Below are 27,360 nucleotides of genomic sequence, written 5' to 3' on the forward strand. Positions count from 1 at the left end.
TGAGAGAGGATGGAAACTCATTTCAAACTGCAGGTTTGTGTAATATAGAAGATTTCTGGTTACTCCAGATAGAAAAAAATAATGCAGCAAAGACATAAATACTGTTATTACACCAAGTTTGCCTCATTCTTGTTAAAATGTGGCCTCTACATTACCCACAAAACACTTTGCCAAATCTTAGTGTGGCATTGTTGTAGCCCTTAAAACAAATTGTCTAGTACGGTGGCCCATGGAGCTCAAACGCACTACAACAATGCAGAAAAAATGCAGCAAAGGCACAAAAAACACAATGGAAATTGATTTAAATACAAAGGAAATTAAAAACAACAACAACAAAAACAACAAAAGTGTTTTGGGGAAACAAAAATAATGTGACTGCAGAAGAGACATGCTAACAGAGAATGGCTAAAATCAAATTAAATTGTGATTAAAACACACATTACCTTGCATCTTTTTCTACCTCACAACAATGAATCCGTTGCTTCTTGTGAGCAAGTATCAGTGCAGACCTCTGCAGCTGTCCCGTCACATTATTGTCTCCCCAGAAACACTTCAGTTGTGTTTCGTGTGCCTTTGCAGCATTTTTATATTTGCTGGTGTTTTCTTAATCGGCAGTACAATTGACCTCTCGGGCTATTACTGAGATCTTGGGAAAAAACAAAACAAAAGATATTCCCGCTCTGTACTGTGCAATTCAGTGTGTTGCATTGCAGTGTTTAAAATATACATGTGAGACCTTTAAAAGCACCTGAGATCACTTCTTTCTACCTTTGTGGTATTAAAGTCAATACAGGTAAGACAAGTAACTCAAACATGCTATTTAAATTCTCAGTGCAACGCTCAGGAGCTGGCTGTGGAGAGTGTTGTGACGGAAATGTGTGTTTGTGAAATGTGTGCGTTAAGACTACATACACAATAGGTCATTCGATATTGTAGCAGTGATACACACATCTAAAAAGAGACAGATATTGCAGGTATTGGCACACACACAGAGAAAAAGCTTCAGTTAGGAGATTATGAATTGATTTCTTCCGCCCTATAAAGCTGATGTCTTCCTCGGTGAATGCAGTAATGTGTCCACTTGACCTTTCTTGGTGGACTCCTTTCTGGTGAATTGACTCCTAAGTGTTTGGCCCTGGCCTTTTCAGCACCATGGGTGTCCTCCATCTGCAGAGTGTGGCCTGGCTGGCAGACATCAGCAGCCTGTCAGCGCGTCACGCTCGCCCTTACAAATGCAAGCACGCTCACTCTCACACGCTAAGTGCATTTAACTGCTGAGGCATAACACAGAAGGCCTTACTGTATAGTAATACAGTATGTCTGTATAAGGCTGATACAGTGAATCCAGCTGCAGGCAGACAGAAAACAAGATACTGCATGAGAGTGCCATACGACTGAATTTATTTTGTTGACCTACACCTATTAAACTGGACTCTAGCCTATAGTTCTACCCAGCATAGTTAATGCATTATGCAGTGTAAGACACATGTATAGAGTATTTGCTGCCACTGAATTTCCTGGTCTTTGTCCAAGTGCCGTCTCAGGTCTGTGGAGTGTGGTGGAACTGAGAATGGTCAGTGACACCGAGGTCTCGGGCATCTGAACTAGCATCTGTTGCGGACAGGAGCAGCACAGCGGCCGCCCTGTCCTCGCTACTGGTCCGACATCCTCCCACACCGTCCACTGTCTGTCACATTCAGCACCACGCAAAGTTAATTGTGAACTAGAGTGGCGCGTTGGGGCCCTCTCGCTAAGCAGCCCCTAATGACAGGCAGAGAGACAGCTACACATGTTTGCTGGCTCTCCCTCTGGAGGAGGCTACAGATAGCGCTCCGGCACAGACACTGACCTGTCACAGTGCTGTCAGCAGCCAGCCTGTCAGCCACGCAGCCCAGCACGCGGCCTAGCTATCCCAGGTGCTCAGCTGACAATCTCTGCATCCTGTTCTGTCGGCTTCTCTGCCAAGCCTGCTGCCACTAAGATTCATTAAGGCTTTATTCAAAGCAGCCTCGGCCACTTCATTATGAACACACCGAAGTGTGCGGGACACACTTTACAAGCTTTGAATTGCTGTTCAGAGGCTTCTAGAGTCAATGTTGTTTAGTAATCTTGTACGGGTGTTAGATTTTGAGAAAATTCTCACCCCCTCTGTTCCACTTGGTCTCCCTTGTTGTGGCGGCTCCTGAGATGTGCGTTTTGTGTTTCTGAAGGATTCTCCTGGTAGTGCAGTGGAGCTCAGCACAGACGTATGGAACACATGTGCTAATATCTCCTCATAGGAGCCCAAATGAGCCATTACAGAAGCTAATCTGACAGGCACACTGCATTCAGTTCCCCATCTGCCATCCGCGGTATTGAGAGCCACATTGTGTTCCTTCTGAGTGCAGAGCTGGAATGGATCGGCCAGATGGAAAACACTCTACTTTGGAAACAAACTACTGACCACGGATACAGAGCGATGCACGGAGGAGGAGGACAGTTGATAGCATCGTGGAATTACCTGGTCAGGGGGAGATGTTTGCAGGAATCAACGCACAATTCAGCACTTTTGTGAATGAGGTTGAAGGAAATCCTTATTTAAAATTATACAACACCTTTTCTACCTGGCTACATGGACCCTCTGCATCTTCTGCTTCCATGCAGTTTCTCAGTTTCCTCCATGCTCTTAACCCATGGATATTAGGAGAAGAAAATGTGGAAGGAACAAAGGAACAGTACAGGCTGCTGCCTACCTCTTGAGGAAGAAGACATATAACATTAACGGCATCTGTTAACATCTCCTTAACCCCAATCCTCTTGCTTTTGGAGCACCTCCCATCCCCTGTGTCGTCCCCCCTCGCAGCCAACCACAACCCAACACGGTCCCTTCTACCTCCACCCCACCCCTCAGGCTTTGCTCCCTGGGGGCCTGTTTGTTTCCCTGCCAGGGGCACAGGCGGTGGAACACTGATGAGGTGCTCAGGCCACCGTGAAATGCACCATAACCTGCCAGCGCAGGGGCCTGGTGAGATTGCCGTATTTACTTTTTAATCTGGCCGCCTTAATACATGCGATAAAAACTTTGTCACATTAGATGGTGACAGATGGGCCCGGAGATGTTATTACTGGTTGGGGGTGGGGGTGTCGGGAGGAGCGGGCGCGGGCTGGGGAGCACAGGGCGGGAAAAGGGGGGCAAGAGGGAGAGAGAGGCAATGCCCCCAATCACGATAATTTTTCATCACCCCAATTACATTGTTGAGTGCGTCTCGCGGTGGCATGTGCGCACCCAGTCCTGTTGCTGGGAAAAGAGCGAGGCAGAGAGACATAAATAAAGATAAAACGAGGTGCCCTAGGTCTTCTATCCCGCTGACTATTCCTCTGCCATCTCTCCAAACTGATGGAGGCCCTGTTTAAATGAAGGCTAAATCTTATTTAGATAAGAGAACTGAACTGCTGCCCGGGACGAGAGCATCATTGTTTGTTACTGATGGCTGGAGAGGTGGAGAGGAGGAGGAGTATGGGGAGCTTTAGGGCGGGGGGAGGGGGGTGGTCTTTGCATGTTCTTATGCTATGAGAGAGATTGAATGTTGTTTTTGTGTTTGCAGGAGAGCAGGCGAATGATATCTGACACTACAGAGATAGACAGGCGTGGTTTTTGCTTTCCAAGTGTGCATTTGTGAAGTCAGTCCCATGGTAATAAAATTTCATTGCAGTATATCTATCCTAATGTCATTTCCTACCTGGGAGCTCTTTTTGGCTCTGTATTGCACGGAATAAAAGATCACAATACAGCTGTTGTTTATAGTTTCCCTTTATAGATGAGCAGCCGAATGTTTGTTTGCATCTGTGAGTATTTGCTCCACAAACAATTTGCCTGAGCCGCTGAGCATGCCGCACTGAGAGGCCTCAAGCAGGACAAGTTTAGCAACTGTTTTCCTTTTTAATTGTTGCGGAAATTAAATAAGAGAGTTTGTGACATGAATGTTGGAGGTAATGAGAGCCCAAGAGCAGCTGGGAGGCTACGGGCCTGGCGTGTGCATCATTAGGAGCTCAGAGGCTCCCGGGCTCCACGCTAGCGTAAGCCGCTAATGAAAAGAATGTAGTCACAGATCTCATTTTTCAGGCAATTCTTGTGTAAACTGGAGATTTTCCAGTGTATGCACAGTGGAACAGGGGCCCCACATAAATCACGCGGGCTGGCTGCCCTCGGTAAGAAAAAAGAGGGGGTTTCGAGCGCATGCTAACTGCACAGACATATGCTGCAGAAAAGTGGAAATCTGCAATGGCACAGCTAGAGGGAGAGCAGCTCACAACACCTACACCTGTCTAACCCACTCACCCCACCCCAACACATCTCTCCCCATCTCCTCAAGCTCTCTATCCATCTCCACTGCCCCTGCACAACAGCCCAACCCCCACCACCACACCACCCCCAGACACACACACACCCATAACATCCCCTCCTACCCGCAGGCAAACCAGGCAACCGGCAATGCCTGCATGCAAGCTATTGAAATGGGTCATTTTTTAATTAAATACAATATTAATTACTGCGAGCATCATTACCGATATGTGAGATTTGACTAATTAGTGTAATAGTTTTGGAGTCACGCTCATTAAATATGAAAATTACAGCAGTAGAAAGGATTGGTTCCGTGATCAATCTTGTATGGACAGAGAGGAAATGATTTAGAGAATAGCTTTTATTGTACAATTAACTCCATTACAACCTGCCAGACAAGAATAAAGAGAGCAGGGAATTTGGTCGATGTTAAGAGTTTCACACAAGTGCTGCCTTCGGGTGCTGGCTCGCTCACTTTCAAGCGCAATTTTTTTTTCCCTCTAACTAAAAGAGACACTTGCCAAAGCATACTGTACAATACGCTCCCAAGGAACCTCAGCCTCATCACCCACTCAGTTATGACAGCTGCTAAATGGAGGACTTGTTGATCTCTTCTATTTGACACCCTAAGAGTTCTTTGTACTTTAGTTTGGCAGCTTTGCACGCAAAAGGGCAAAAAAAGTAGGTCAGAATTGTTCTGGGGAAGCTGCGATTCGTTCTGAGGTTCATCTTAGCTCAAAAGCTGTCCCTGGAAATTGCCGATCGACCCCCAAGCAAAAGATCATCAACAGGAGAAGGAAGGTTCAGGCAGGAAAAACGTAGCAATTCAAATAGACAATATTGTACAAAATAAACGTTCCACATGCCAGAAATAGATTATGGATGGTCTCCAAGGTGGCCAGTGGGCACAGAGCTCTATGTTATTTGTGTGCATCAGGGTCTCTCTCCACTGCCCTGGTAAACACATTGCATAGGACCACAGCCAGTGCATAAGAGCTGAACAGAGCTCCTCTATGTCCTCACCATTTGTATTGCTAAACACTGAGAAATTGGCCCCTTTTTTCTGCAGTGGGTTTTTTGTGTGTTTAGCATATCAAAGCTGTGAAAATAACCGTGTTTGCATTGCCTCTTCCCTTTCCAGGTGGTCTATCATATCTGGGCCCTCAGACCGAATGGCACGAGCTGTGTGTGCTGATCAATATAGCATCTGGGTAAGGGGAACACCCCTGGCTGGCACTGCAAGTGTGGTAGTTTCAATAGAAGTGATGGCAGCCATGGCAAAACAAACATGTCAAAAGCCTCATTCAAATTAGGCTTCTTTTTACATAATTGAACATTTTTTGATGGACAAATATCACCATACTAAGAAAGATAACCTTGCAGTTACCCTTTGATAAATTATTGACTGCAAGTCACCTGATAAATGATCACCCTCTAATAATCATTAAGTTTATTTATGTAATGCATCGATCCTTGTTCATCAGTTGCTCTCAGTCGTAAATAAGCTAGATTGTCATTTTTAATCATATTAAAAGGGATCTAAATATTATTCCTGTGAACTGTTTTGTATTAATATTGTACTTTATTGGCATCAGTTTGAATACAATTATATCCTCCTTGCAGTAAAGCTCCCTATTGTTCATGACCTTGTACCTTGAATGTCTTTGCGACCCTCTGCTTGTATACGTATGTACCATAAACATTTCCCCCCTCTTTGAATATATGCAATAATCCTATCTCCAGCCACATGAATACCGGCCCTCCATATTATTGTAATGCTAACCTCCAGACTGCATGCCTGATAGCCACTATTTTATCACAGCTTTGCCTTTTTTATGGGTCTGGTGTCTCTTTAAAATGATTGCCCCTGTTTTGATCTGATTAATTTTGTGTGAGCACAAACAATTACTTTTCATCTTTATCTGCTCAAGGAATCACCCTTTTTTTATGGGTATCATTTATTACAGGTGGACAGCTACTTGTTTATTAGAATTTCAAGCAGTCTATCGCTGCTGAGATCTCCCGCGGTCTATATTTACATTTCAACTTCAGCTAAACAGGTATGACAAACACACACAGCAAAGGGCCAGCCATGGCCACGCTTCATTTTCATATTGCCTCCTCACGAGCCAGCCAGACTGGACCTAATGCAAAAGTTCCTGACATGGTGGCAGAAGGCGCTGAGCGGGAGGGAGAGAAAAAGAGAGAGGGAAACTGAATGAGAAAGGAAGCAAGAGGAAGGGAGAAGGAGAGAGAGGAAGTGAGAGGGATGGGAGTGGAGGAGGTGGGATGGCGAGAGCAGGTTGACTGAGTATGTGTTTGAGCTTTCAGGTGAGTGTCCATCATTCAGGGAAAGAGAATGGGTTCATGGCCTCTGAAATCCATCCATGGCAAGGGGGTCTTCACAGTGAATATAAATATATGTGTGTGTGCCACGGCCAGGGCCACTCTTGACAAGCCAACAGCTGTTAATTATGAATTGGCCTGCAGCGAGGGAGACAGGCTAGTGAATATGCAGAGCTGAAGGAGCGCGCAGAGCCCGTGCAACACAAGTGTCAGACCCCCACTGCACCTAGAGTGGCAGGGGTTGACCTGGGTGTCAATCACAAGCACTGGCCAAGCAACAGGACAGAGTTTGCTTGGAAAGGACCCAAAAAACTGCAGTTTGACTCACACAGAAATTAACTTTTCTATTTGACGACAGTGAGCAGAGGTAAGTGCAATCCTTACCTCGTAAATATTGGAATATTAAAAATTAAGGTGAAAGGAGGGATAGTTCAATCTTTGTACAGTGCTTGTTTTTAATTTCTCATGACTAACTGATGCTGTAACAAGCCAGTCACTTTTTTTTTCTTCTGTCTGCAGGCATTTTATCCAACCTGTATCATAGCTAAATGCATGTTAAACATCCAGAATGGAAGACGGCAGGTACATTTTAATTAAATAGAAATGTACTTCAAATATAAGCACCATAAATCAACATTTAAAAAGACACATGGGATATTACAGGTAAGAGAAAACAATGCTAAGTTTACATTCTTGCTAGCTGCTTTAGTAAGGGCTTTGAGCTAATTGCTAACACAAGATTAGCATCAGGCTTAGCTGTTTTTCACACTGTTTATCTTATTTGGTTTAGCCTGTTAGCAAAGATAATAAGAGCTAATGAGAAAATAAGTCGCTAAGGGCAATGGTTTGGGAGACATTTGGAATCAAACACCAAAGATGCCAGAATTTTGATTTATGTTTTATGGATGAATTTCTGTATACAGCTTCCTTAGAAAATCCCATAGCAATTGTTATTTCATTGCTGTGTTTTACTGTATTTTTTAAGGTACTGAGTTTAAATCAGAGCACTAAACCAAGTAAATGATATGGCTAAAAATGCACAACTAACAAAGACTAATTTAGATGAGAAGCTTCAATTTAAATATGTCTTAATTTCTTATTGATTTTGGTATTGGACATTTATAGCTAATGGTACTTTAGTTTTAAGTATGGCCTGATTTTACTGATAGTCTTCTACATTTGGGATGTAATGGCTCTCTAATGCAGACAGAAGCCTAACTATGCAAAGGTTAAAAAAATGTCATCCCTAAAATATATATATGCACATCTCCTTCCATTCACAGTGGAGAGCCCCTGTGTATACACTAGCTATTCACAGTAGGACCAGGGTTAACAGGGCCTGTGCCTTTAATGACAGGGATATCTCCAGGAATTTTAATTAATTTTCCACTCTTAGCAGCTGAATCCGCGTTAATTTCCCCCTCAAGGACTTTTATAAATTTCATCATTAATAAAATCAGACATTCAATTAGTCCCAAAATCCAGATTGCCAACTGTTTCATAACAGTCGTGGTCTGATTTTCCCTTTTTTATTGGGTTGGGTGAAAAAAAAGTTAAAACTAATTTCATTAATCTAATTGTCATAACTTCGAACCATCTCTTAATTAGTTCAAATTAATATGATTAATCACAATAATGACAAAAACTCATTCAATTACAGGTTTTCAATGGCAAGTGGATGTGTTCGGGGTGATAGGGGCATAAAGGATGAGGGCGGGAAGCTGAGCTGGCTGCGAGAGTTGGGATTGGTGGTGATTATTCCAATGACTGACAGGTTATCAATCATGCTGCACTTTTAATAAAGGCTGCCTGAACTTCAGTGGAAGGCCTGGCTCAGTTGTCTCCTTTCTTGTTTTATTTCTTCAAAATCCTTTGGAACTCTCCTCATTCCTCTGTGAAATATGATCCCTCTTTGAATGACTTGAGCTGCACATTTTAATGAAGAGAGTAGTGTGCGTGAAAACAAAAGTGGACTCATCCATATGTAAATAAAAAGATGGCAGTGCATATGCTCATCTTCACTACCCCATTATTGCAGAAAATTGCATACGTTTATGCACTGGAATGATATCACTTTATTTTCATTTGTCTGAGCCTTTCGCTAAAGCTGAAGATGAGTCTGCCCCCTCTTGCGTTCCTTTCTCTCCGATCCTCTGCAGACATATGGGTGTGAGAGGTGCCTGCTGCTTTGCTTTCAATCAGGGCCACCGATCTAACAAAGCAGGGAGCGGAAGCATGTCACCATTTGTCACATGCCACTGGGGCACAAGTCGAGCAGCAGGTACACCCTCGGGTGTGTTAGGCCAGGAGGGAGTGCTGCAGCTGCCAGTCTCAGGCAGGTTCCCTCTTGTCCCGTGCTGTCCCCCTGGGACCAGCCACCCAAATGTCCCCAGTCAGTTGTCTGGGACGATTTGACCTGTGATCCACCCATCTGGAGAGAAGGCTGCATTCTAACGGCTGCTTAGTTTCCATCACCCTGAGGAGGAAGGAGTCAGATGATCAGTAAGTCCATCTGCGGTTTGAGATCCCCCCCCTGGAGACTTCGGAGTCCTAGAGATGTACCTGTTTTGGCTATTCGTGCCCGCTTATTCCCTGCATTACTTCAGACACCATGCTTTGATCCCTTCTCCCGTGGGGATTGGTACTCAACAGGGGAATTCACCTGCCACCCCAGGTGAAGCCAGCCAAAGCCTGCTGGAGCGTTAAGCAAAGCATAGCATAGATACATATGTTATGTCTCTGTGACAGTGCTTATCATGAAGCTCAAGGGCTCCCATCCTTTACCCAATGGTTATATCTCACACAGCATTGGATCCATGTCTGATGCATATCATGGGTGACAACATAGTTGAAAGCCTGGAGCAATGATAGACATGTAAAAGTGTATATTGTATATTGAACTGCTCAAAGCAGTGTACACTGCAGCTTTTAAGTCGCTCTACTCTGCTGTGGCATTTGTTTATAGACCCAAGTGATTAGAGGCTGCTGGATGTGATGCAGAACCACATAGTGCCATACTTTCTGGATGTGGGGCAGCATATGGAGCAAGTTCCTCTTCTCTCTCCAGGACTTTTTAGACATGTCACTTGGGCCTTAATCATGCGTTTTTCTGCACAAGGAGAGAATTGGAGTATCTGTGCCAAGCTGGCTTTTGTGCCCATGCAGTTTTTCCACCAACAAAGTCAATCAATAGTGCCCAGTAGGGCTGCCACAAACGATTATTTTGATAGTCGACTAGTCACCGATTATTTTTGCGATTAGTCGACTAATCAGATCATCATCCATTAGCTTACAGCTTTAAGTGTTTAAGGTCTGTGCTAACTAAAAATAAAGACAAGATGATAGTTTATTAAATTTTAATGAAATTTGCAGATTGTTTCGGTGAAGTTTAATAAACTCCTTGCTTTCTAAAATATAACAGGACACTGGAGTATATTCTGGAGCATCTCACACTTCTGATAATCAGCTGTCTGCTTGACGTTTATTCAGCTGTGTAAAAACTATAACTTTAATCTCAGCCAAACCGATTTACTCAGGAACAAATAAAATACTAAAAAAAAAAAGCCAAACAATAACATTTTAAGTTATCTAAGTGACTCATATATATTTAACCTGAGTAGCGAAAGACGGCGGTGGGTTTGAAAACGATTTGCGGGGAGTCCGGTGTTCTCACGGCGCTAGTGACCTAGCCCCCGGCTCGCTAACGAGCTAGTGGGTAACAGATGTCTCCGAAAACGTCGGAGCGCTTTTGAAAATATGTGGTGTCCTGATAAACTGAGCCGATATTTGAGGTTTACACAGCTACATTCTCGGCTGAAAACATGTTAAACGTTTATTTTGTGACCCAGAAAGAATAATAAGAGTAATATTAAAACTAACTAGCTGCCGCCATTGTTGGAAACTGCGCTGGGCCGCGCTATGAATTCTGGGACACAGCTGCTTCTTCTTCTTCTTCTTCTTCTTCGGGGTTTAACGGTAGCTGACATCCTTGTACATGCAATGCTGCCATCTTCTGTTTCAGTCCGTTATTACACTCTTAAATCCTGCCACTTATTCCTGCGTCTTTTGTGATCGTACAAAGTTTCGAACGACGCGTCGACTATTAAATCAGTCGTCGACGATTTTGATAGTCGACGTAATCGTGACTAGTCGACAAATCGTGGCAGCCCTAGTGCCCAGCATCAATATGTACACAATACACAAACACACAGTCACAGACAAGCGCAGTAAAACACATACACACACACACACAGTTTACCTCAGTCCTATTTAGGAGTCCGAGCTTATGCTGTCTGTTATTCAGGCCACCGTGCTTTAGACCATTCCTTATTGTCATCATGCTTTTTAATTAGAAGAGAGTGAACTGGTGGATGGGGGACCATACCTCAGTAGTTTAGCCTTCCAGAGACTCAGGGACAAAAAGGGCATTTTTCAAGGTCTAAACCCACCCTCCCCTAATATGCTCAGCCATCTCCAAGTCCCCAGCCACCCTTGAGAGGGAAGCACAGCCTTCCATGTGCATAAAGTTGAAATAAACTGCAGTCTGTATTTTCATTGGGGAAAGTGAACCCAATTTACATGCTGCTCCATTGAAGATGAGCACTCTAGCATACCCTAGCTGGTAATCTTGCCCAGATTCCCCCCCTTTGTGTCCTGCATTATTGTTGAAATAAATAACCTTTCACTGCAATCAGTGTGGGGATCTTCACTTAAATTATCGCCCCACAGATAGCTCACTCATGATCTGCTTCTATATCCATTAACTATCTGGGAAAGTGATTTATTGGTGAAGGGTAAGAAAAAGGGAATGAGGAAAAGCAGAGGATTCGGTTGGGTTAGACAATAGTGCCCTCTACTGTCTGAAAGTGGATCAGCGTGACGGAGTGAAGACTGGAGTCCTGCACTGATAACATCTTCAGCGGTGATGCTGCGATAGAGTTTTAGGAACGGCTTCGGTATCTCTTGTAAACAAAAACCTTGTTATATCAAAGTCTAAAAATTCAGTTAAAATGATCAGGCATGGCAGGATGAGCAGATTAGATAGACAGCAATATTAGCGCACAATGTAAAGGCCAGTATATCCAATACTCTATTCAGAGAGACAGCAAAAACACAGAACTTTCATTTCAGATGGTAGCATGGGCATCATTATGCCCTCTCTCAGCAGCAATTTAAGCCAGGGCTCCACTACCTACCCCCCTCTTCATGCCTCCATCCCTCCTCTGCAGGCCCTCCATCCCCACACTCCTGTGATGTGTCGTTACACGCTCGACTGGCTCCTCTTCCATGACAGACTGTTACTTCCTGGAGCGGAAACACATTTGATTGTTAACATCTGGGCCATTACAATTGCAAACTAGGGCTCTGTACATCAATCAGGAAGTGATTTCAAAACAAAGAGACCGTCCTCCAATCAATCTATTGGGAAGCGGGGGCATTACATGCTCCTGTAATCCCGGCTAATTAGCGGGATAATGGGAATGAGATTTATGAATCTGCTGAGGAGAGTGGAGGTGCGAGGGAACACTCAAATTAGCGGGGATGCGCAGCAGCCATTGCTGCAATAAGGAAGATGTGCTGTTGATTTTTTTTATAAACCTCTTGCTGCCTGGCCACCTTTGGCTTGGTGTCATTGTGAAGGAGGCATTACAGGGTAATGTACAGGAACTATGTAAGGCAGGGGTACAGTAATCACAAAGAGAACTAGGACTATAAAACCATGATCAGATTCTTAATGCTCCTGTTGAACATCTGCCACTTTGCAAAGGAATATGGTTTACATGTTATTAAACAACAGCACTAAAATGACCAACGTACTTTAAAGACTTTTTATATTAGATGTGTTTTTTTGCTTGCTCTTTGTATGGTTGTTGCTTCCTCGGTCCCTACCTAGCTCAGGTTTTTACATCTTTTTCCGCTAAAAAAATACCCACTTTGTGAGCTGTATAGCTACACACATCGGTCGGTGTTGGATTGGAGATAAAGGAGCTCTGATGATTTGAATGGGAAGATGCAGCCTGGTTGTCTCTGTCACCTGGAGTGCAGTGTATTCAAAAGTAAACATTTTGGGAGTCTTGACTTCTGGTTATATCATCAACGCCATTGTCTCTTCCCTTTCTCTTTTTATTGCCAGCTACTTAAAATCTATGATGTTAGGAAGAAAATTACAGTCTAAACTAATTCGATGTATAGTTTGGAATTTAAAAAATGTGGCAAACAGCCACCGGTCTCCTCTTTTCCACAGCTGTCTGTATGAGTGTATGAGAAAGATTATGTGTACGACACTTGCTGTGTGGTAGGCACTGTGTGTGAGGCAGTGGATCCCTGGAGGTGGCTGTCTTGGTGGGACCCTGAAGCCTCTTTCGCCCCAGCGGGCCCCGGGCCTGACCTTGCCCGCTGGCGGGGGGACATCTCCCATTAAAGCAGTGCATTGTGATAAGGCCATTTCTTTTCCTTCAGCATCCCTTTAATGTCATCCCTGAAATATGAAGTCATTAAGCGATATTAAAACAGTGCTGACAAACTAATTAACAGAAGACATTATACGGGATGGGCTCGATTAATCCGCTTTAATTGCTCTTTTAAATGGGGGCTCCAATTAAAATTAATAAAGATTTACTGGTGATCGCACCAAACTACACCAAGAAGTGGTTGTCTGAAGGGCAGCCTAAAGTCAGCGGCTTCCATTCTCAAGTTACACTCCCTTTTGCTCCGAGGGCCCTCCCTGTGCGAGCCTGCCAAAAAGCTCCTATCCACGAGCAGGAGATTAAACAGAGGGACTCTCCCAGTGCCCCGAGTCCCACGGCTCCTATTGTTTCTAGCTCAGGGGTCTTTGATCCTGCCTTTGTCTTTCCAGGACCCCGCTAAGGAGACCAGATCTTTTTTTTTTTTATTATTTTTTTATTTTACAACGCACACACTGTCAGTGCAAAATCATCCATGCTTCTCCAGCATCCAGACGCACATTTTGCAAATGAAAAATCTGTTATGGCAAAACATTTCATTCAGTACTTCATAGGGTCAGTTTGCAGTGTTTGCTGTCCTAATTCTCTTGGCATCCTCTCAGATTCTACACAGTGACAAGTGCACCCCTGTGTGGAGAATAGTGTGCATGACGCAGTCTGATGCTCGATATTTAATAGAATTAAACATTATATATGCAGAAACTTAAATTTATAAAGAATTGTAGCAATTGGTTGAAATGTGAAAACATATTTGCATACAATATACACTTAAAAGTATTCAACTTACTCCGTCGGAGTTGAATCAGTCAAGTTTGGGTCAAAGCTGAGATGTATGTGCGATACAGCAGACAATCACTAGATGATGCTGTTACCCTTCTGTAAATACATTGCTCTATTTCTAGGAACTGAGCGATTGGCTCTGATTTTTCTTTGTACTGAAAACAAAAATCACATTGTCGAGAATTTCCACGAGGTTTAATCCAAACAAAAAGCATCTGCTTAGCCAGTGTTTTTCTTTTCATTTTATCACGTCCCCGTGCCTTTTACTTTCCATTTCATCTTCATTACACAGCGCGGCGTTTTATCTGAGATTCTCTAATACAGAACATAATTTCATATCGCGCCGTTTAAGTTGAGGCCTCGTCAGCCGGAGGCAGTTAAACAACTGAAGGTTGTATTTTCTTTGTTTTCTTTCATTATTTCAGAGGTTACCAAGTCTTGTTCAGAAAATGTCACACAATAAATTAATTTGAGCAAAGCACTTTGGTCCAGTCGGAGGCATTTTAATTGAGTTGAGAATGTAAATCAATTTGCTGAAGAAGACTGATCTAATTGAAAAGAAATGTCTATTAAAAGATTAGTGAGGTTTATTGTCTCCAGTCTTTGTCATCAACCAATCCAACTAATGTTTTAATTTCCTTAATGTTATCATTTCTGATGTAATTGGTGCTTGGGTGCCTAACAGGTTTTCCAATTAAATGTTTGGTTTTGGGCACTGACATTTGAATCTCACGCATTGGAGAGAAACACTCAGCCTGCACTTTCGAGCTGTTGTGCACGCTGCGGTCCACCTTTCTTTTTGAAATTTTTAAAACTTAAATGCATTTTGCAGCCTTGTTCCTAGAGTTTTACTAATGTAATTACCTGCAAATATTGAATAATATTATAAAAATTGTCTATTAACTCATTCACTGCCAGCCATTGGCAGTGAATGAGTTAAACCCATTGACTCATTCACTGCCATTGACGGCTATAGACGTCAATGGCAGTGAATGAGTTAAAAGCGACACAAAAAGGAGGTGGCAAATTTGGCATTTATTTCCCCGCTGTGTGTTTATATTAAGCCCGGGGCATCGAGAGTAGCCAATCTGTGATTTCTGTGACATCACCAACCTGCGTGCGTGCGCGTGGTGTTTGCGATCAGCGTGGTCTGAGTGGATGCCTGGAAGAAAGAGTCAACGGGTTTGTGGAATTTTGCTTTGGTGGCACAACTGCGATATGAGGTCACCTCGGGCATTAGTCATTAGGAGGGAATGCATTGTGGCTGTTTTTAAGACATGGCAGTTGTCCGCATCCGCACAATGAATGCAGGCCTTAGAAAGTTGACTTGAATTGGCTCTGGTGAACAATGTGAACAGCATAGTTTGGTGGGGCATTTAACAGCTGGCTGTTGGACGTGGATTAGAGGCACCTTAGGGGCTCAGTACTGGGCAATACTGCTTTCACAGGAGGGTTAAACATTTACAACCCCAAATAAAGTGTGTACCTGCTGCTTCTTGTGTCTTCAAATCATGAAAATATGCTCAATATAGTGGAAACTGTAAATTAAAAAAACCATAACACACTAGTTTATATTATAATTTAGTGCATCTTTAATTTTCATCATCATCCAATACAATGTCTGTGACTGAAACATCAGAAAATGATTGTTCTTTACATAAGAATCATACCTTTACACGTGGTAATAAAAAAAACACACACATTATTTTCACATGCTTTCTGTCAAGGTAGTAGTTTACAGCATACAATCTGAAACACAGAGTAAGTAAATATACAGTTACAAGACACGCAGAGCAACAACAAAACAAAAGCAGAAAAATGGAATTAAAACTAAACTAATACCAGCATATCGAATGAGTTCCAAGAGGCTCAGGCTACGCTATGAATGAATACACATCTGTAAAACTTTATATACACCTACAAACTCAAAAAGCTCTCTAAATGTGTCGAGGCAGAATATATAAGTGAACACTACAAAAATCCACAAGAGCATTGCTGTGTGTTGTTTTCAGACAACAGATTCGTAACTCTTAAAATTGTGTGTGCGTGTGTCGGGGTGGGGGTACAAATTTCATCTACAGTTCACTTCACTAAGATACACTACAATAAATTATGATATAATACTGCCAAGTGACTAATTTCAAAAATCACCCATTCCTTCACCTGTACATTTCGCTACTTCAGCCTATAAGTAGGAAGACGTCTTGAACTCCTCCGGGACGTCGCTGTCCAGTTTACAGATTACCTTGTATATGGCTTTTTTCCATGACGGGTCTGAATCTTTAGTTGCGGAAATGGCGTTGTAAAACTCGTGCAAGGTAATCTCAGCAACCTCCAGAAACCTATCAGGGACCTGGAAGAGCAAAAGGAAGTGAAAGTAAGTCTAGTTAAAATCATACTTAGTGGAGAAATGCTCTTTGTGTAAAGCTGTGTTGCAAATGTGCCAAAGCGCCTGCCTTCAGATTTCTCAAAGTCAAAAACATAGCATGAAGAACTGCGGTGCAAACTCTTCAAACACTCAAACTGATGAAAGGCAGCTCTACTCTTTGTTCTCTGCACAAAATACAATAAATGTAATGCTTCAATAATTAACTTTAAATTAGGGGCCTCTTTGATTAGCTTTTTGTGTTTTCTTGAACCTTAACTAATTATAGGTAAGCCTTCTTCCCAGGGATTCTTCTCAGCTCACCTAAATAAAGCATTAGTATGAATTTCAATAGGAATATAGCAAGAAGCTGAAATTCGCTCGTATAAACCTTCAGACGAATAAAGATAATTGTGGATAAGTAAAGATTTGGAATGGTTATTGCTGGGGGCAAGAATATGGGACTGATAGGATCCACAAAAACACACCAACAAATAAAGGCTGGATGCAAGTGATACTGGGAGGGAAACTATCCAGCAGTGCAGCACTTGTTTCCCATCCATTGGCCGGTTAGCACAACAGTTGTTGGCATAAGTTATTTTTCTTTCCCCTCATCTCCTGACACAAAAGCATCCCTGGGAAAGGAATGTCTTGGTCCCAAGGTAAAGAAAACGGTCTCATCCCTTTCCCACCAACCGGCCTTCTCCCTCGGAATCCACAGCGTCTTTCTCAGCATTCCGCATCAGTAGCAATCTCTGTCTCGCTCAGGCGTACTGGTCCTCTAATCCCAAGTTGTTTTAGTGGGATTTTGCGGCTTCCTCTTCCCACAGTTTGATAAAGCATCACTCTGGAGTTTAGATAATGGCTGTAAAGGCTGGCCAGCCACAGGTGCAGTGTGACACACAGGTCAGCACACAGACATACATGACTGCAGCCACATGTTGGAGGTCCGACATGGTTACTAATAATAGTTGGTAAACAATGAGTCATTGCTTGACATACTGGGAAATACACATTTTAGTGATGAGTTTGGTGAGATTTGTATTACCCTTACATCTGTAATTACAATAACAAGGCTACAAGCAGCAACTAGTTATCTCAGCCTACTCTGTAAACAAGGGGAACGTCTAGCTTGACGAAAAGTAAAATAAAAATCAGCTAATACCTCTAAAATCACAAATGAGGTTAGGTAGATACATTCGTCACAGAAGAAGTTCAGAAGAAGTCATTTCAAGTGTTTCTTGGCCTTGTACGATATCCTCTTGGAGTTTCTGGAAACAACTGCGCAACATCAAGAAAATGCCTATTCCAGCATCCCAGTAAGCGATAACCTGAACAGTTTGTTAGACTGTCAACACTAATACGTTTTTGTTTTAAGCCTAGCATCTGCGCTCCTACAATGTTTTGGAACCCCTTATAATAGAAGTTTCGGAAACACTGCTGACACAGTTTTACTTTCAATCCTCTGACTGCATTTTAGTCAGGATGAGCAGAAAGCTGGGACTGTAAACAATAACACAGACGTGCGCGTTCACAGGACGAGAGCGCTGCTTCTTTTGACTAAAATACCTCCTCAGCGAAAGCATCAGCAAGATTTGTCAAACAATGCAAACTGGAAAACAAAAGGTCGGTGACTAACAGGTGACACTTACGTGAAAGTCGTTGGCTTTATTGTAGTGCATGTTCAGTGCCCGGAAGAGCTCCGAGTCCCTGCTAACTGACATGTCTTTGATGTCGGTGACGCCGTCAACGATGGCCTGGCGGGCAAACTTCTCCATCTGGATGTAGTAGAACTCCCTGAAGTTACTGAACCACTTGATCAGCTGAGAGGTGATGCAGCGATTAAACTGGAGGTGGAGAGAAAAGACTTGTTTGACATAATGTAAATTAGACCAAGTTCACAGCAAGAGACTGCCCTGCGACTGAAGCTGCAAGCTGAGAAGAAATGCTCCAGCCAATGAGAGTAGCTCAGGGGAAAGTGGCTGTTTTGTTGCTAACTCTGACCTTTGTCCTCCTTGCTTGAGCAGACAAATAAATGCAGATTTCTTGAAATGGAATATATTATTTCAGAATTCAATTACAGAACTCAATAACGAATCTTGATGCTTTTTAATTAAAAAGGTCTGGTGTTTTGGCATTAGCAGCCATTTCCATTATTGACTAAAAAAATTAATTTAGTACCTGTAGGGCAAAATGTCACCTAATGGTCTATCACTAGACGGAACATTAATTGCTCCAATCTTTTCCCACCGATGTCCGGGATGAAAAAACATCTGTCGGGGCTCTGTGTTTCTAAACTCAGTCTTGACATTAGTCTTGTTTTTCTATCTTGTCATCCAGAAAGACAGAAAAAAAATGCCTAAGGGCTGGGCAGGCATCAAAGACGCTTCTTCTCTCTGGTGTGGTGGGTGAGAAAGCGGCGGCATAAGAGCAGAAGGAAGCTTCCCTCTCATTGACTCGGGCTGATAGGATGGAATCAGACATTGGGATTAGGCGCTCTTTTGTTCAGTGCCACTTCCCACCACAGGATTGTAAGCAAGGAGGAGACGTTTGCAGGGCTGCAGCGACAGCATCCTCCCCCCTGACCCCAGGGGTCAGAGCAGATAGAGAGGCATGGGGCCCGCACTGGCTCACAGATCCAGGAGACAAAATAGGAGAGGAGATGGGAGAGAAAGTTGAGAGGAAGCAAGGAAAGGCAGTGAGTATTAGTTTGTGAGGTAAAAAGATGGAAGAAGAGGAGCATAGAGGCTAAATTAAAAATGCTAACACAAAGAAGGAAACAAGAGAAAGAACAAAAAGATGACATGAGACTGAAGCCAGAGCACACAGGATGTTGTGTTTAGGACGAGCTCACCACAGCCTGGTTGCTACCGCATAAGTCTCTTAATACCAACTCTCTGTTGACACTCAATAGCAATGCCTTGCCTACAGAGTCCTTTGTCAGTCCATTTGCTGACTGGAGTGGCTTTTTTTAAAGAGAGAATACCCCCGTATCTCCCTCTGCCCCCAGGACATACTAGCAGCTCAGTGCCTTTGTTTTTTAAGCCCTCTGCGTTTTTGTTTCTCTCCTCCAACACACTGCTGATTGTTTCTGCCCCAAACACACACTGACAAGTAGATACCAGGAAGTTAAACACAGGGCAAACCTTCCATAAACTGTTCGACATGTTAAGATATTTGTGTACGTGTACATATAAGAAAAATTACCTTGACATCAGGGAAGAAGGTTTTCAGCACGTTGGAGCTGGGGTAGCGGGTGTAGAAGAACATGAGCTTCGCCTTCTTCAGATGACTCGGGGTGAGGCCCTCCTGGATGTTCACGTTAATGTTAAGGAAAAAAACCCAACTGAGAACTATACAGCACAGCATACAGTCCCATGCAAAGTGATAGGAGACCAGAGTATTGTGTTGCCTTAATCTTCAGCTAAATTGAATTTCACTAAAGAACAGCTTGGCATTAACTAGCGAGTCAATAATGACCCTAACATGTGCTTATTGGCAAAACAGAATTACGAATTAGATTAGGGATTTTTAATTAGAGAGTGAAGCACTTCATGCCTGGCAGTTAAGACAGCTTGTTGTGAAATGTTTTGAAAAAAGGAGACGATTTTCTGATATAATTGAGTCGATTTAAAGGCGGCTTATGCTGCTGCGTGTTGTTTTTTCTTTTTTTTTACCCCATGAAAAGCCGCAAAAATGAAAAAAAAAGATTTTAAACAGCTTAAAATAATAAAATACAATAATTTAATGCCGTAAAGGAGTAAACAGTTTAACATGTAACAACATTTCCTGTAATTAACACATTCATAATTAATAATTGAAATTTTCTTTCTAGGTTTTCGCCCCCCTCCCATGGCAATAAAGGTGCTCTGGATCATTTCCTCTGTAGTCCACCATTTCGCCTTCGGTCATAATATTTCCTTATCAGGTCACCGCACTACACATTTATTAGGGAATCCTACCTTTGAAATATGAAAGTTTGATAAAAGATTTATGTGGTATTGTTCAAAGAGAAGCAGAGCTCTTTACACTGTAAAGATAAAGCAACTCCTGACAGGATCCACACAGTATTCATCTCTAATGCCCCGACAAGACAATCACAACACTTGTAGGATTTTCGTTTGGTTTTTTTAGGATTATTTACTTGTTAATGAGCAGCACAAAATTAAATTTCTTTCGTCTAAGGAAAAGAAAAATGAATATACACATTATTTTAATAGCATCAATCGTGCATGCTGATGACCTGAAAAATGCATATAGTTTTCAAACAATACCCATTTTTCTTCTTCCCATAAGAAAAAAACCCAAAACTTGATTTTCTTTGAGTTCCTGTGAGGTACAAATACTGTTATCTTACACTCAATTTCAATCATGTACGTTCTGACAAAGGTATCCAACAACAAATGCTCAAGACAAGAGCTCAAGTGTTATGGTTTGGAAGCACTTGTGGTTTCCACCAGCACTCAGATGTGACCTTTTAGATGCACCCCTATCACTCTGATGATGGAGAAATAGATCCTGCACCTTTTCAAGTCTGAAAAAACCACGCTTCCTGAAACAGAAACCGATGCTTTCTCTGCCTTTGAAAAATTGGCTTTTGTTCCTGGCAATTCTTATCAAAGCCTTGTATTCCTTTTTATTTGTCTTTTTCTAGACTTAAAGTCATTACTCTGCTCAGATTAAAGAAGATGCTATAATTTTCTATGGGGTTAGTGAGATCAAAGAAAAAATTCTCCTTGAAGTTTGTTACTGGAACTGCTCATGCTGCAATGAGCCTCAACCGAGCATTGTTCAAATGGAGAAGCTGAAATATGTGGGGTTTGTATAAAAGAGAAGGTAAATATGGTCTATATATATGAAATTATCAAACATAATCTGCGCTGCGAGAGTCAGGTTTTCGCTTCAAATTTTGTTTGTGCAGAAAAAAGAAAAGATAAAGAGGAAGTCTTAAATTAATACATTTGATATTGCTAGATGTTAAAAATGAACATCATAAAGGTGATTATGTTTATAGATACAGATGCCATTCTGACTCAGCTGTTAGCGAGTGAAAGGATATGTTTAGAGACATATACGGGTTTCTGTCGGCCATGCCCTGCAGTTCACCACACTCGATCTTGACGTGAGGGAGACACAGGTTGTCGACCGTCACCCCCCCAAGAGAGGAGGGACGAGCGTGATGGCCGAGGTGGCTGGATGTGACCTTGGATCTCATAGCAATGGTCTCCCAAGGCAGGTCGACTGAGTCTGGGGAGGTTCTGTCCATAGACGGGGGCAGGCAGGGGAGACCCCCGAAGTTGGAATGCGGCCCATATTTGAGAAGATGCTCGAGGATGTGGCTGTCGTGCAGAGGGGTACTGTAGCTGAATTGAAAGGGTGCCTGGTGCACAGGGTAGGGTCTCTTCACTGTAGGGGTGACGGAGCTCATAGGCGGCACCGCAGGCTTCCGTACCACCAGTGACAGCGCCTCGGTCTGGTCCTGTGGGCTGTGAGCCTCAGAGCTTTCGTAGTATTCTAACGACCGGGATTTTATCCCGACTCCCTCCGCCTGGGAGTGGTCGAGGGCAGAGCTGGCTTGCTGGCTCTTCCTCTCTGCACCTGTGCTAATTTGCATCTCTGGTGACGAGCAAATGCGCTGCTTAGGGGACAGGTCGAGCCCTTTGGAGGACACGTTCTTGAACACCCGGTCGACACAATCATTAACAGCTCTGGTGAGCTCCTGCTTCAGTGTTTCCTGTAGGTTCTGACTTTCTCTTTGCTGTACCAGATAATCGGCTACTTTAATACGGTCCTTACACTCTGCAGCCACCCTGTTATTTTTCCTCTCAAAGTCATCTTCAGCGCTTATGTAATGTGACTCTGTGCTTTCTTCCAGGATGTCACGCTCAACACCAACTTCGGTCTCATCTCTGTCATATTCGGCTTCTTCCTGGTGGTAAACTTGAAGAAACTTTTCCTGGAGGTGGCGCAGGAGACGCTGCATGCTGTGGAGCTGTTCTTTCAGCTTGTGGCACTCCTCATCCTTGGTGTTGCAGTTATCACTGCTGCTGCTTCCAGGCTTTCTGCTCACCTGCGCTGAGGCGCTGTGTTCCTGATGCTGAGGCAGCCTCTGCTTGCGTTTGTTCTCCCTGTAAGCTTCTCTGGCCTCTCTGGTGTCTCTCGCCTCATTTTCAGACCTCTCACTGTCTCCATGCTGCCTGCTGTTGGGAGAGCCAACCATGACTCTGATAATGTTCTCCACTCTGGCCCTCTTGGCCTGCAGATGATCGGACATTGCATGCTCTCCCTCTGGGCTGGCTCCTGTAGGGGCGTGACCACTGGGCGATGCAGCTTCGACAGTGCTGTCCTTTGAGGAGACACTGCTCTGGTCCTCCTGGCTGCAGTCAGCGACAGCAGAGCTGGAGAGGTAGAAAGGGCTTTCATCTAGTGCCCTCTTGCTGTGGATTGTCTTACGGAGGAGTTGGGAAATGATGGATCCGTTTGAGTACGAGGCCAGAGGCTCATCGTACATGTTTCGGTGGAAGCACGGCAGCATGACATCAGCTTTGTCGTCCTCTATGCAGCCTTCGCTCGAGCTGTGCATGCTTTGGTCAGGAAGACTGAGGTTCATGGTCTCTATTGGGCTTTACAGTACACACTGATGAATAAGATACGTAATACACAAGAATCTGAAAAGAGAGAAATTCAGACAATAAATTATAAATAATAACAACACCTCTTTACTGTCGTTAAATCCTGCGGGTGACCTTTTTTATATTAGCCTATGTGTTTATAAAAATACTTACCTAATACTTTTAAATGTTATTTTCTGGACACTGGGAAATTAAACATGCCTAGTAATGCTGTGGAATTATGACTATCTATCTATTATCTATTTATGTTTTCAATAGAATATATAAATGTGTGAAGAAAGCAGATAAATGAAAAGGTACAAAACATGTAATGCTTTAATTCGGTCTAAAACTTGATATTATAATTGTGATTGTGAAAGCAACTATATCACTATCACACCAACGGAAAAACAAGGAGACCGATGATATTTTCATATCTTCAGTTAAGGAAAAAACAACCACAACAACAACACCCATAAATGCTGAGCTTATATAAAGGAGCATATTCTTTTATATCCTTTCAGCTTTGGATTGTAATAATGGTTGACACAAAGGTTAAAAAAAATTGTGATAAAATCATGAAAGGTTACATTCAGGTCATGAGAGCAAAGCGCTATGCAAAAGAAAGAGCTCTGTCTATACATTATTCACAAGAGAAACTACTCTGAAAATGTCTTTCTCCTTCTGATTTCACTCTAAGTAATAACAAAGATCATCAGTGCCGGTGAAAACAAAAAAGCTCTTGGGGTGGAGACTGGCTTTAGCCACGTTTTGTCATAAAATACACAAATTAATCAAATCAATTTAAAAAAATGTGAATAGGGATAAAAACCAAATTGATGGTTTCAAGGAGAGCAGGTTGAACTTTAAATGTTCAAGTCAGGAAGTCCCACCTGTGTCTGTTTCTTGGTTTTTATATGTGTTCACTACAGTGTGGCAAATTAAATAAATACATAAATGAATAAATAAAAATAAAAATTACACTAAAAAAATCTTAGGAGTCATTTCTGTATTTCCTTTACTCGCAACAATTTTTTACAGCTTCTGCAATATAATGTAGCTGCAGTCCAACTGCTTGCTGGGCAAATTGTAATTTCGCTAATGCGCACTGCGTAAAAAAGGAGCATCCACTTGCAGTTTAGATTCATTTTTAAAATTTCAAATTCATTTAGATAAATCTATAACAGATTAGAGTACTGACGGGTTGTCTATAGCCTTTTTAATAAACATAACACCCACAAGAAAACACTCGTGAAACATTCTCTAGACAATAAATAAACACTCAATTAGTCGATCAAGACCTTCAATATTAAAACCATAAAACACGCATTTATTAGCTGTAATGTGTGTGAAAGAGTGACTATTATTAAGCTTATTAAATAATTTTTTTAAAAAACCCCACTAAACTTGAAGAAAAGTGAGCTGCAGGCATGCGTTTTCACACTTGTAGGGTAGTGCAGCTAAACCACGGTTCGCAGACGGAGTGAGCGGCGGTGATGGGACCTTACCTGTTGCGCTGCGTCGCTGGTGTCGAGCTGCTGGCCTGCGCAGACTGTGAGTTGGATAGGAGAGTGCAGGAGAGTCGATGCGATGAGAAGGAAACTGAGCTGGGGCGTGGCCACATGAAAGCAAAGATAGTCCAGTCAACCCCACTCAAAAAAAAAAGGCCCTGCAAAGGAGGAACCACAGCAGTAATGTTGTGTAGTTTTCACTTCTCTTTATGCTTTTAAAATACTGTTTCGTGGCGTTGAGGAAACATTTATTTTCAAGTTTAACAGCAGCGATGCCCTCTGAGTAAAACATCGTTCTTTTTGTGTGGTTTGTGCACACATATTTAAGATGTTGATATTTTTGAAGTCAGTCTTTCATTTTGTTTCACTACTTGAATATTTTTAGGTGGTGTTATGCCACAATATTGTTTGCCAAACTGTGATAGTGTTGCACTTATATTCATAACTTTAAAGTGTTCAGACATATATCCAAACAAGCTCGATGTATGAATAAGTGGCCTTTATTGGCCTATTACAGGTCAGTATGCTTTCATTTTTGCCCTTTTTGTACTGATTTAAAAACGTTTTTCATTACAGAACATAATTCAAAACAGAAGAGAAGAAAAAGTACTTTAGGTAATATAGAAATGTTGTTATTGTATAGTTTGCCGAGCAGAACGGACTTCTTTTGTTTACAGTACTCTGCAACACCTATAGCAGGGCAGGTCTGAGCATCACAGCTTAGCAGATGATGATGAGACACTGCTCCAGTGTTAGCGTTCATAAAAAATGAAATACATTTTTCCCTAAAAATATCAGATTTTTTTCATTCTAAAATCAAAGTGTTTGTTGTTTGGTATCTGTGTTATTAATATTATTATTAGTAGTAGTAGTAGTAGTGATGTGCAGTGAAAGCACTTGAGCTGGTTACACAACACCCCCACCCTTTACATCCAAATGTTTTATTTCATCATTATGTTTAATTACAGTGCAGGTTGTGGCAAGTTTAAAGACCCAGACGTAGTCTGATTTTTCTATTTTTTTTTTTAAAGTGGATCACCTACCCGATGAGCTTGTGAAGAAAGCAGAGGATGATGACTGTGCAGGGACATTTCTTTACCAGCTGTCAAGGAATGAATTTGCTCAGAGAAACTTTCACATTCACGGAGCAATATTAGAAGCCAGCTTACTCCTGCTATGAAAGTAACAGGGCCTAAAGGTAAGTTTTAAGAATCAGTGCTGGTTAATTGAGTAGACTACTTCATTTTCTTATTTTCGTGTTGCATTGACAGGATCGGTCAAGATATGGCACACAGACTGTATGTGATCACAGCGCATAGTACAAGGGAGGCACAACCTCTTTCAGCTCTAAGATATCAGGATATAATGAAAAAAAAAAACATCTGGTGCTCGTCAGATAAGTACAACCTCAGGTCAATGACAAATGACATATTAGACCACGCCATTATTTATCTGACACAAATTAAGGCAAAATACAGAGGCAGTGTGTGAAAAGCCTTATTGCTTCCACAGGAATTAACTGGGTAAGTAGCAGCCGGTGCTGCTTATCAAATGCATTTGATTAATTGATCATCAGCAAGTGTGAGCACCTATATAAAAGAAGAGGTTTTGGTAAAGTGCAGTTATAGAGCAGTCAGATCTAGTAACACTATGCCGTAGAGGAAAGCATCAAACATCACTATATCCCATCATTCATAAACTTGTTGAACCCCTTTGGTAGACATAATGGGTAATCATTTTCTATTACGTCTTGTGGTTTGTTCAAATGCAGTTTTGGAAACCTGAGACAATCTGTCATGTTCTTTTTAAAGAAAAGAGGCCTTGTTCAGTGTTTTTTACGCCATTAATTTTAACATTTAGCATGCTAACTGAGGGCTGTAGTATCTGAAATGTAGCTCTTGGGTTATTTGCAGTTTCTCTGACCTTTGCACAAAATAACCTTGGGAAAGATAAGTGGGTATCTTCAGCGTTTTCCACTTGGAAACACTCTTTCTCACTGCAGAATGGATGAACTTCAGATTGTTTGGAAATGACCTCATAACCTTTGCATTTGGTTAGTCACACCTAGATGCTAACTGAATGCATGCCGTAAGGATGTACTTAGCTTTTCACATGCTACTTTTGCATTTTAGCTGAATTTTTTGTCAAATAAATAATAACACAGTCTAAAAAGAAATGCTTTGTTGTTCATCTGAGGCTGTGTTTACCTAATTTTGAGACCTGATAAGGGCCAGATGTTTTTTGATTATGCACTGATATGTAAAACTGTCTCATTTCAGAAGAAATCTCTAGAGAGGAAGTGTTGTGAGGAGCACTAGAAGACGAAGGCTGGAAGATTAAAAAGTACTTCAATGGTTTTGTCCATTGCAGTAATTGAGTTTACTTACCTTCACTGAAATAAATCTAAGGGTTTTGACAATTAGTTTGCTGCAAAGACTCTGTATTGATATTATATTGAATGTGTTGAATTTGAGGCTTTAGTAGAATCTCGCCACGTTTTTGGCTACAGGAGGTGAAGTTTAGGGTCTTTTTGAATCGACTGAGCCTGATGGGCTTCTGCTACAGCTGCTGATCATCTCAGAAAAGGTACAGAGAGTATCTAGCCAACATAAAGGAAACACGGGTCTATCCATGTTGCTTTCCACCTACCTTCAGATATGCCAGTGAAGCATCGCAAATTACAAGCATTTTCAAGCTTGACGATACTTACCTTTTCACCTAGCATCCTCACATATATCATCATCTGTAAGAATAAGATAAGTTCTATGTGAAGAAAATTTAATGCAACTTAATAATTATATTCTAATTTAATCAATTATGTTGATTCTAATTTAATCAATTATGTTTATTAAATTAGGTCATTTTGATTCCTTTTTTTTTCTTTAAATAACATGGATGCTTCAGTTATATCTGTTTGCATGTCAAACAATGCAGTGAAAAATGCAAATACTTTCATAAATCC

At 42.0% G+C, this 27,360-nt stretch overlaps 1 protein-coding gene and 1 long non-coding RNA gene across 3 annotated transcripts; one reads left to right on the top strand and one right to left on the bottom strand.

Annotated features, from left to right (window-relative positions):
- The first annotated feature begins 6,848 nt into the window (after positions 1-6,848).
- LOC113012722 (uncharacterized) lies at positions 6,849-25,793 on the top strand. Its single transcript, XR_003270729.1, has 3 exons — positions 6,849-7,034; positions 7,187-7,330; positions 25,430-25,793. It is a non-coding gene; the product is annotated as an uncharacterized LOC113012722 (long non-coding RNA).
- Positions 15,503-24,947, bottom strand: prox2 (prospero homeobox 2). Of its 2 annotated transcripts, XM_026153023.1 has the most exons (6): positions 24,396-24,947; positions 21,336-22,944; positions 19,484-19,591; positions 17,929-18,123; positions 16,075-16,264; positions 15,503-15,660 (listed from the first exon to the last, which is right to left on the bottom strand). In XM_026153023.1, the coding sequence occupies exons 2-5, from the start codon at positions 22,884-22,886 to the stop codon at positions 16,097-16,099; spliced, it is 2,022 nt and encodes a 673-aa protein (XP_026008808.1). In that variant the 5' UTR covers positions 22,887-22,944; positions 24,396-24,947; the 3' UTR covers positions 15,503-15,660; positions 16,075-16,096. The 2 variants fall into 2 exon arrangements, with proteins under 2 accessions (XP_026008808.1, XP_026008807.1); XM_026153022.1 differs by lacking the exon at positions 15,503-15,660 and having other exon boundaries at positions 15,679-16,264.
- Positions 25,794-27,360: the final 1,567 nt, after the last annotated feature.

The sequence above is a fragment of the Astatotilapia calliptera genome, chromosome 19, assembly GCF_900246225.1.
Source record: "Astatotilapia calliptera chromosome 19, fAstCal1.2, whole genome shotgun sequence".
NCBI lineage: Eukaryota > Metazoa > Chordata > Actinopteri > Cichliformes > Cichlidae > Astatotilapia > Astatotilapia calliptera.

Excerpts from the sequence above, each read along its gene's own strand:
- prox2 (XM_026153023.1), bottom strand. The coding sequence starts at position 22,886 with ATGAACCTCAGTCTTCCTGACCAAAGCATGCACAGCTCGAGCGAAGGC. Across the intron at positions 19,592-21,335 it reads ACCCGTATATGTCTCTAAAC|ATCCAGGAGGGCCTCACCCC; the intron begins ATATCCTTTCAC and ends ATTAACGTGAAC. Across the intron at positions 16,265-17,928 it reads ATAAAGCCAACGACTTTCAC|GTCCCTGATAGGTTTCTGGA; the intron begins GTAAGTGTCACC and ends TTGCTCTTCCAG.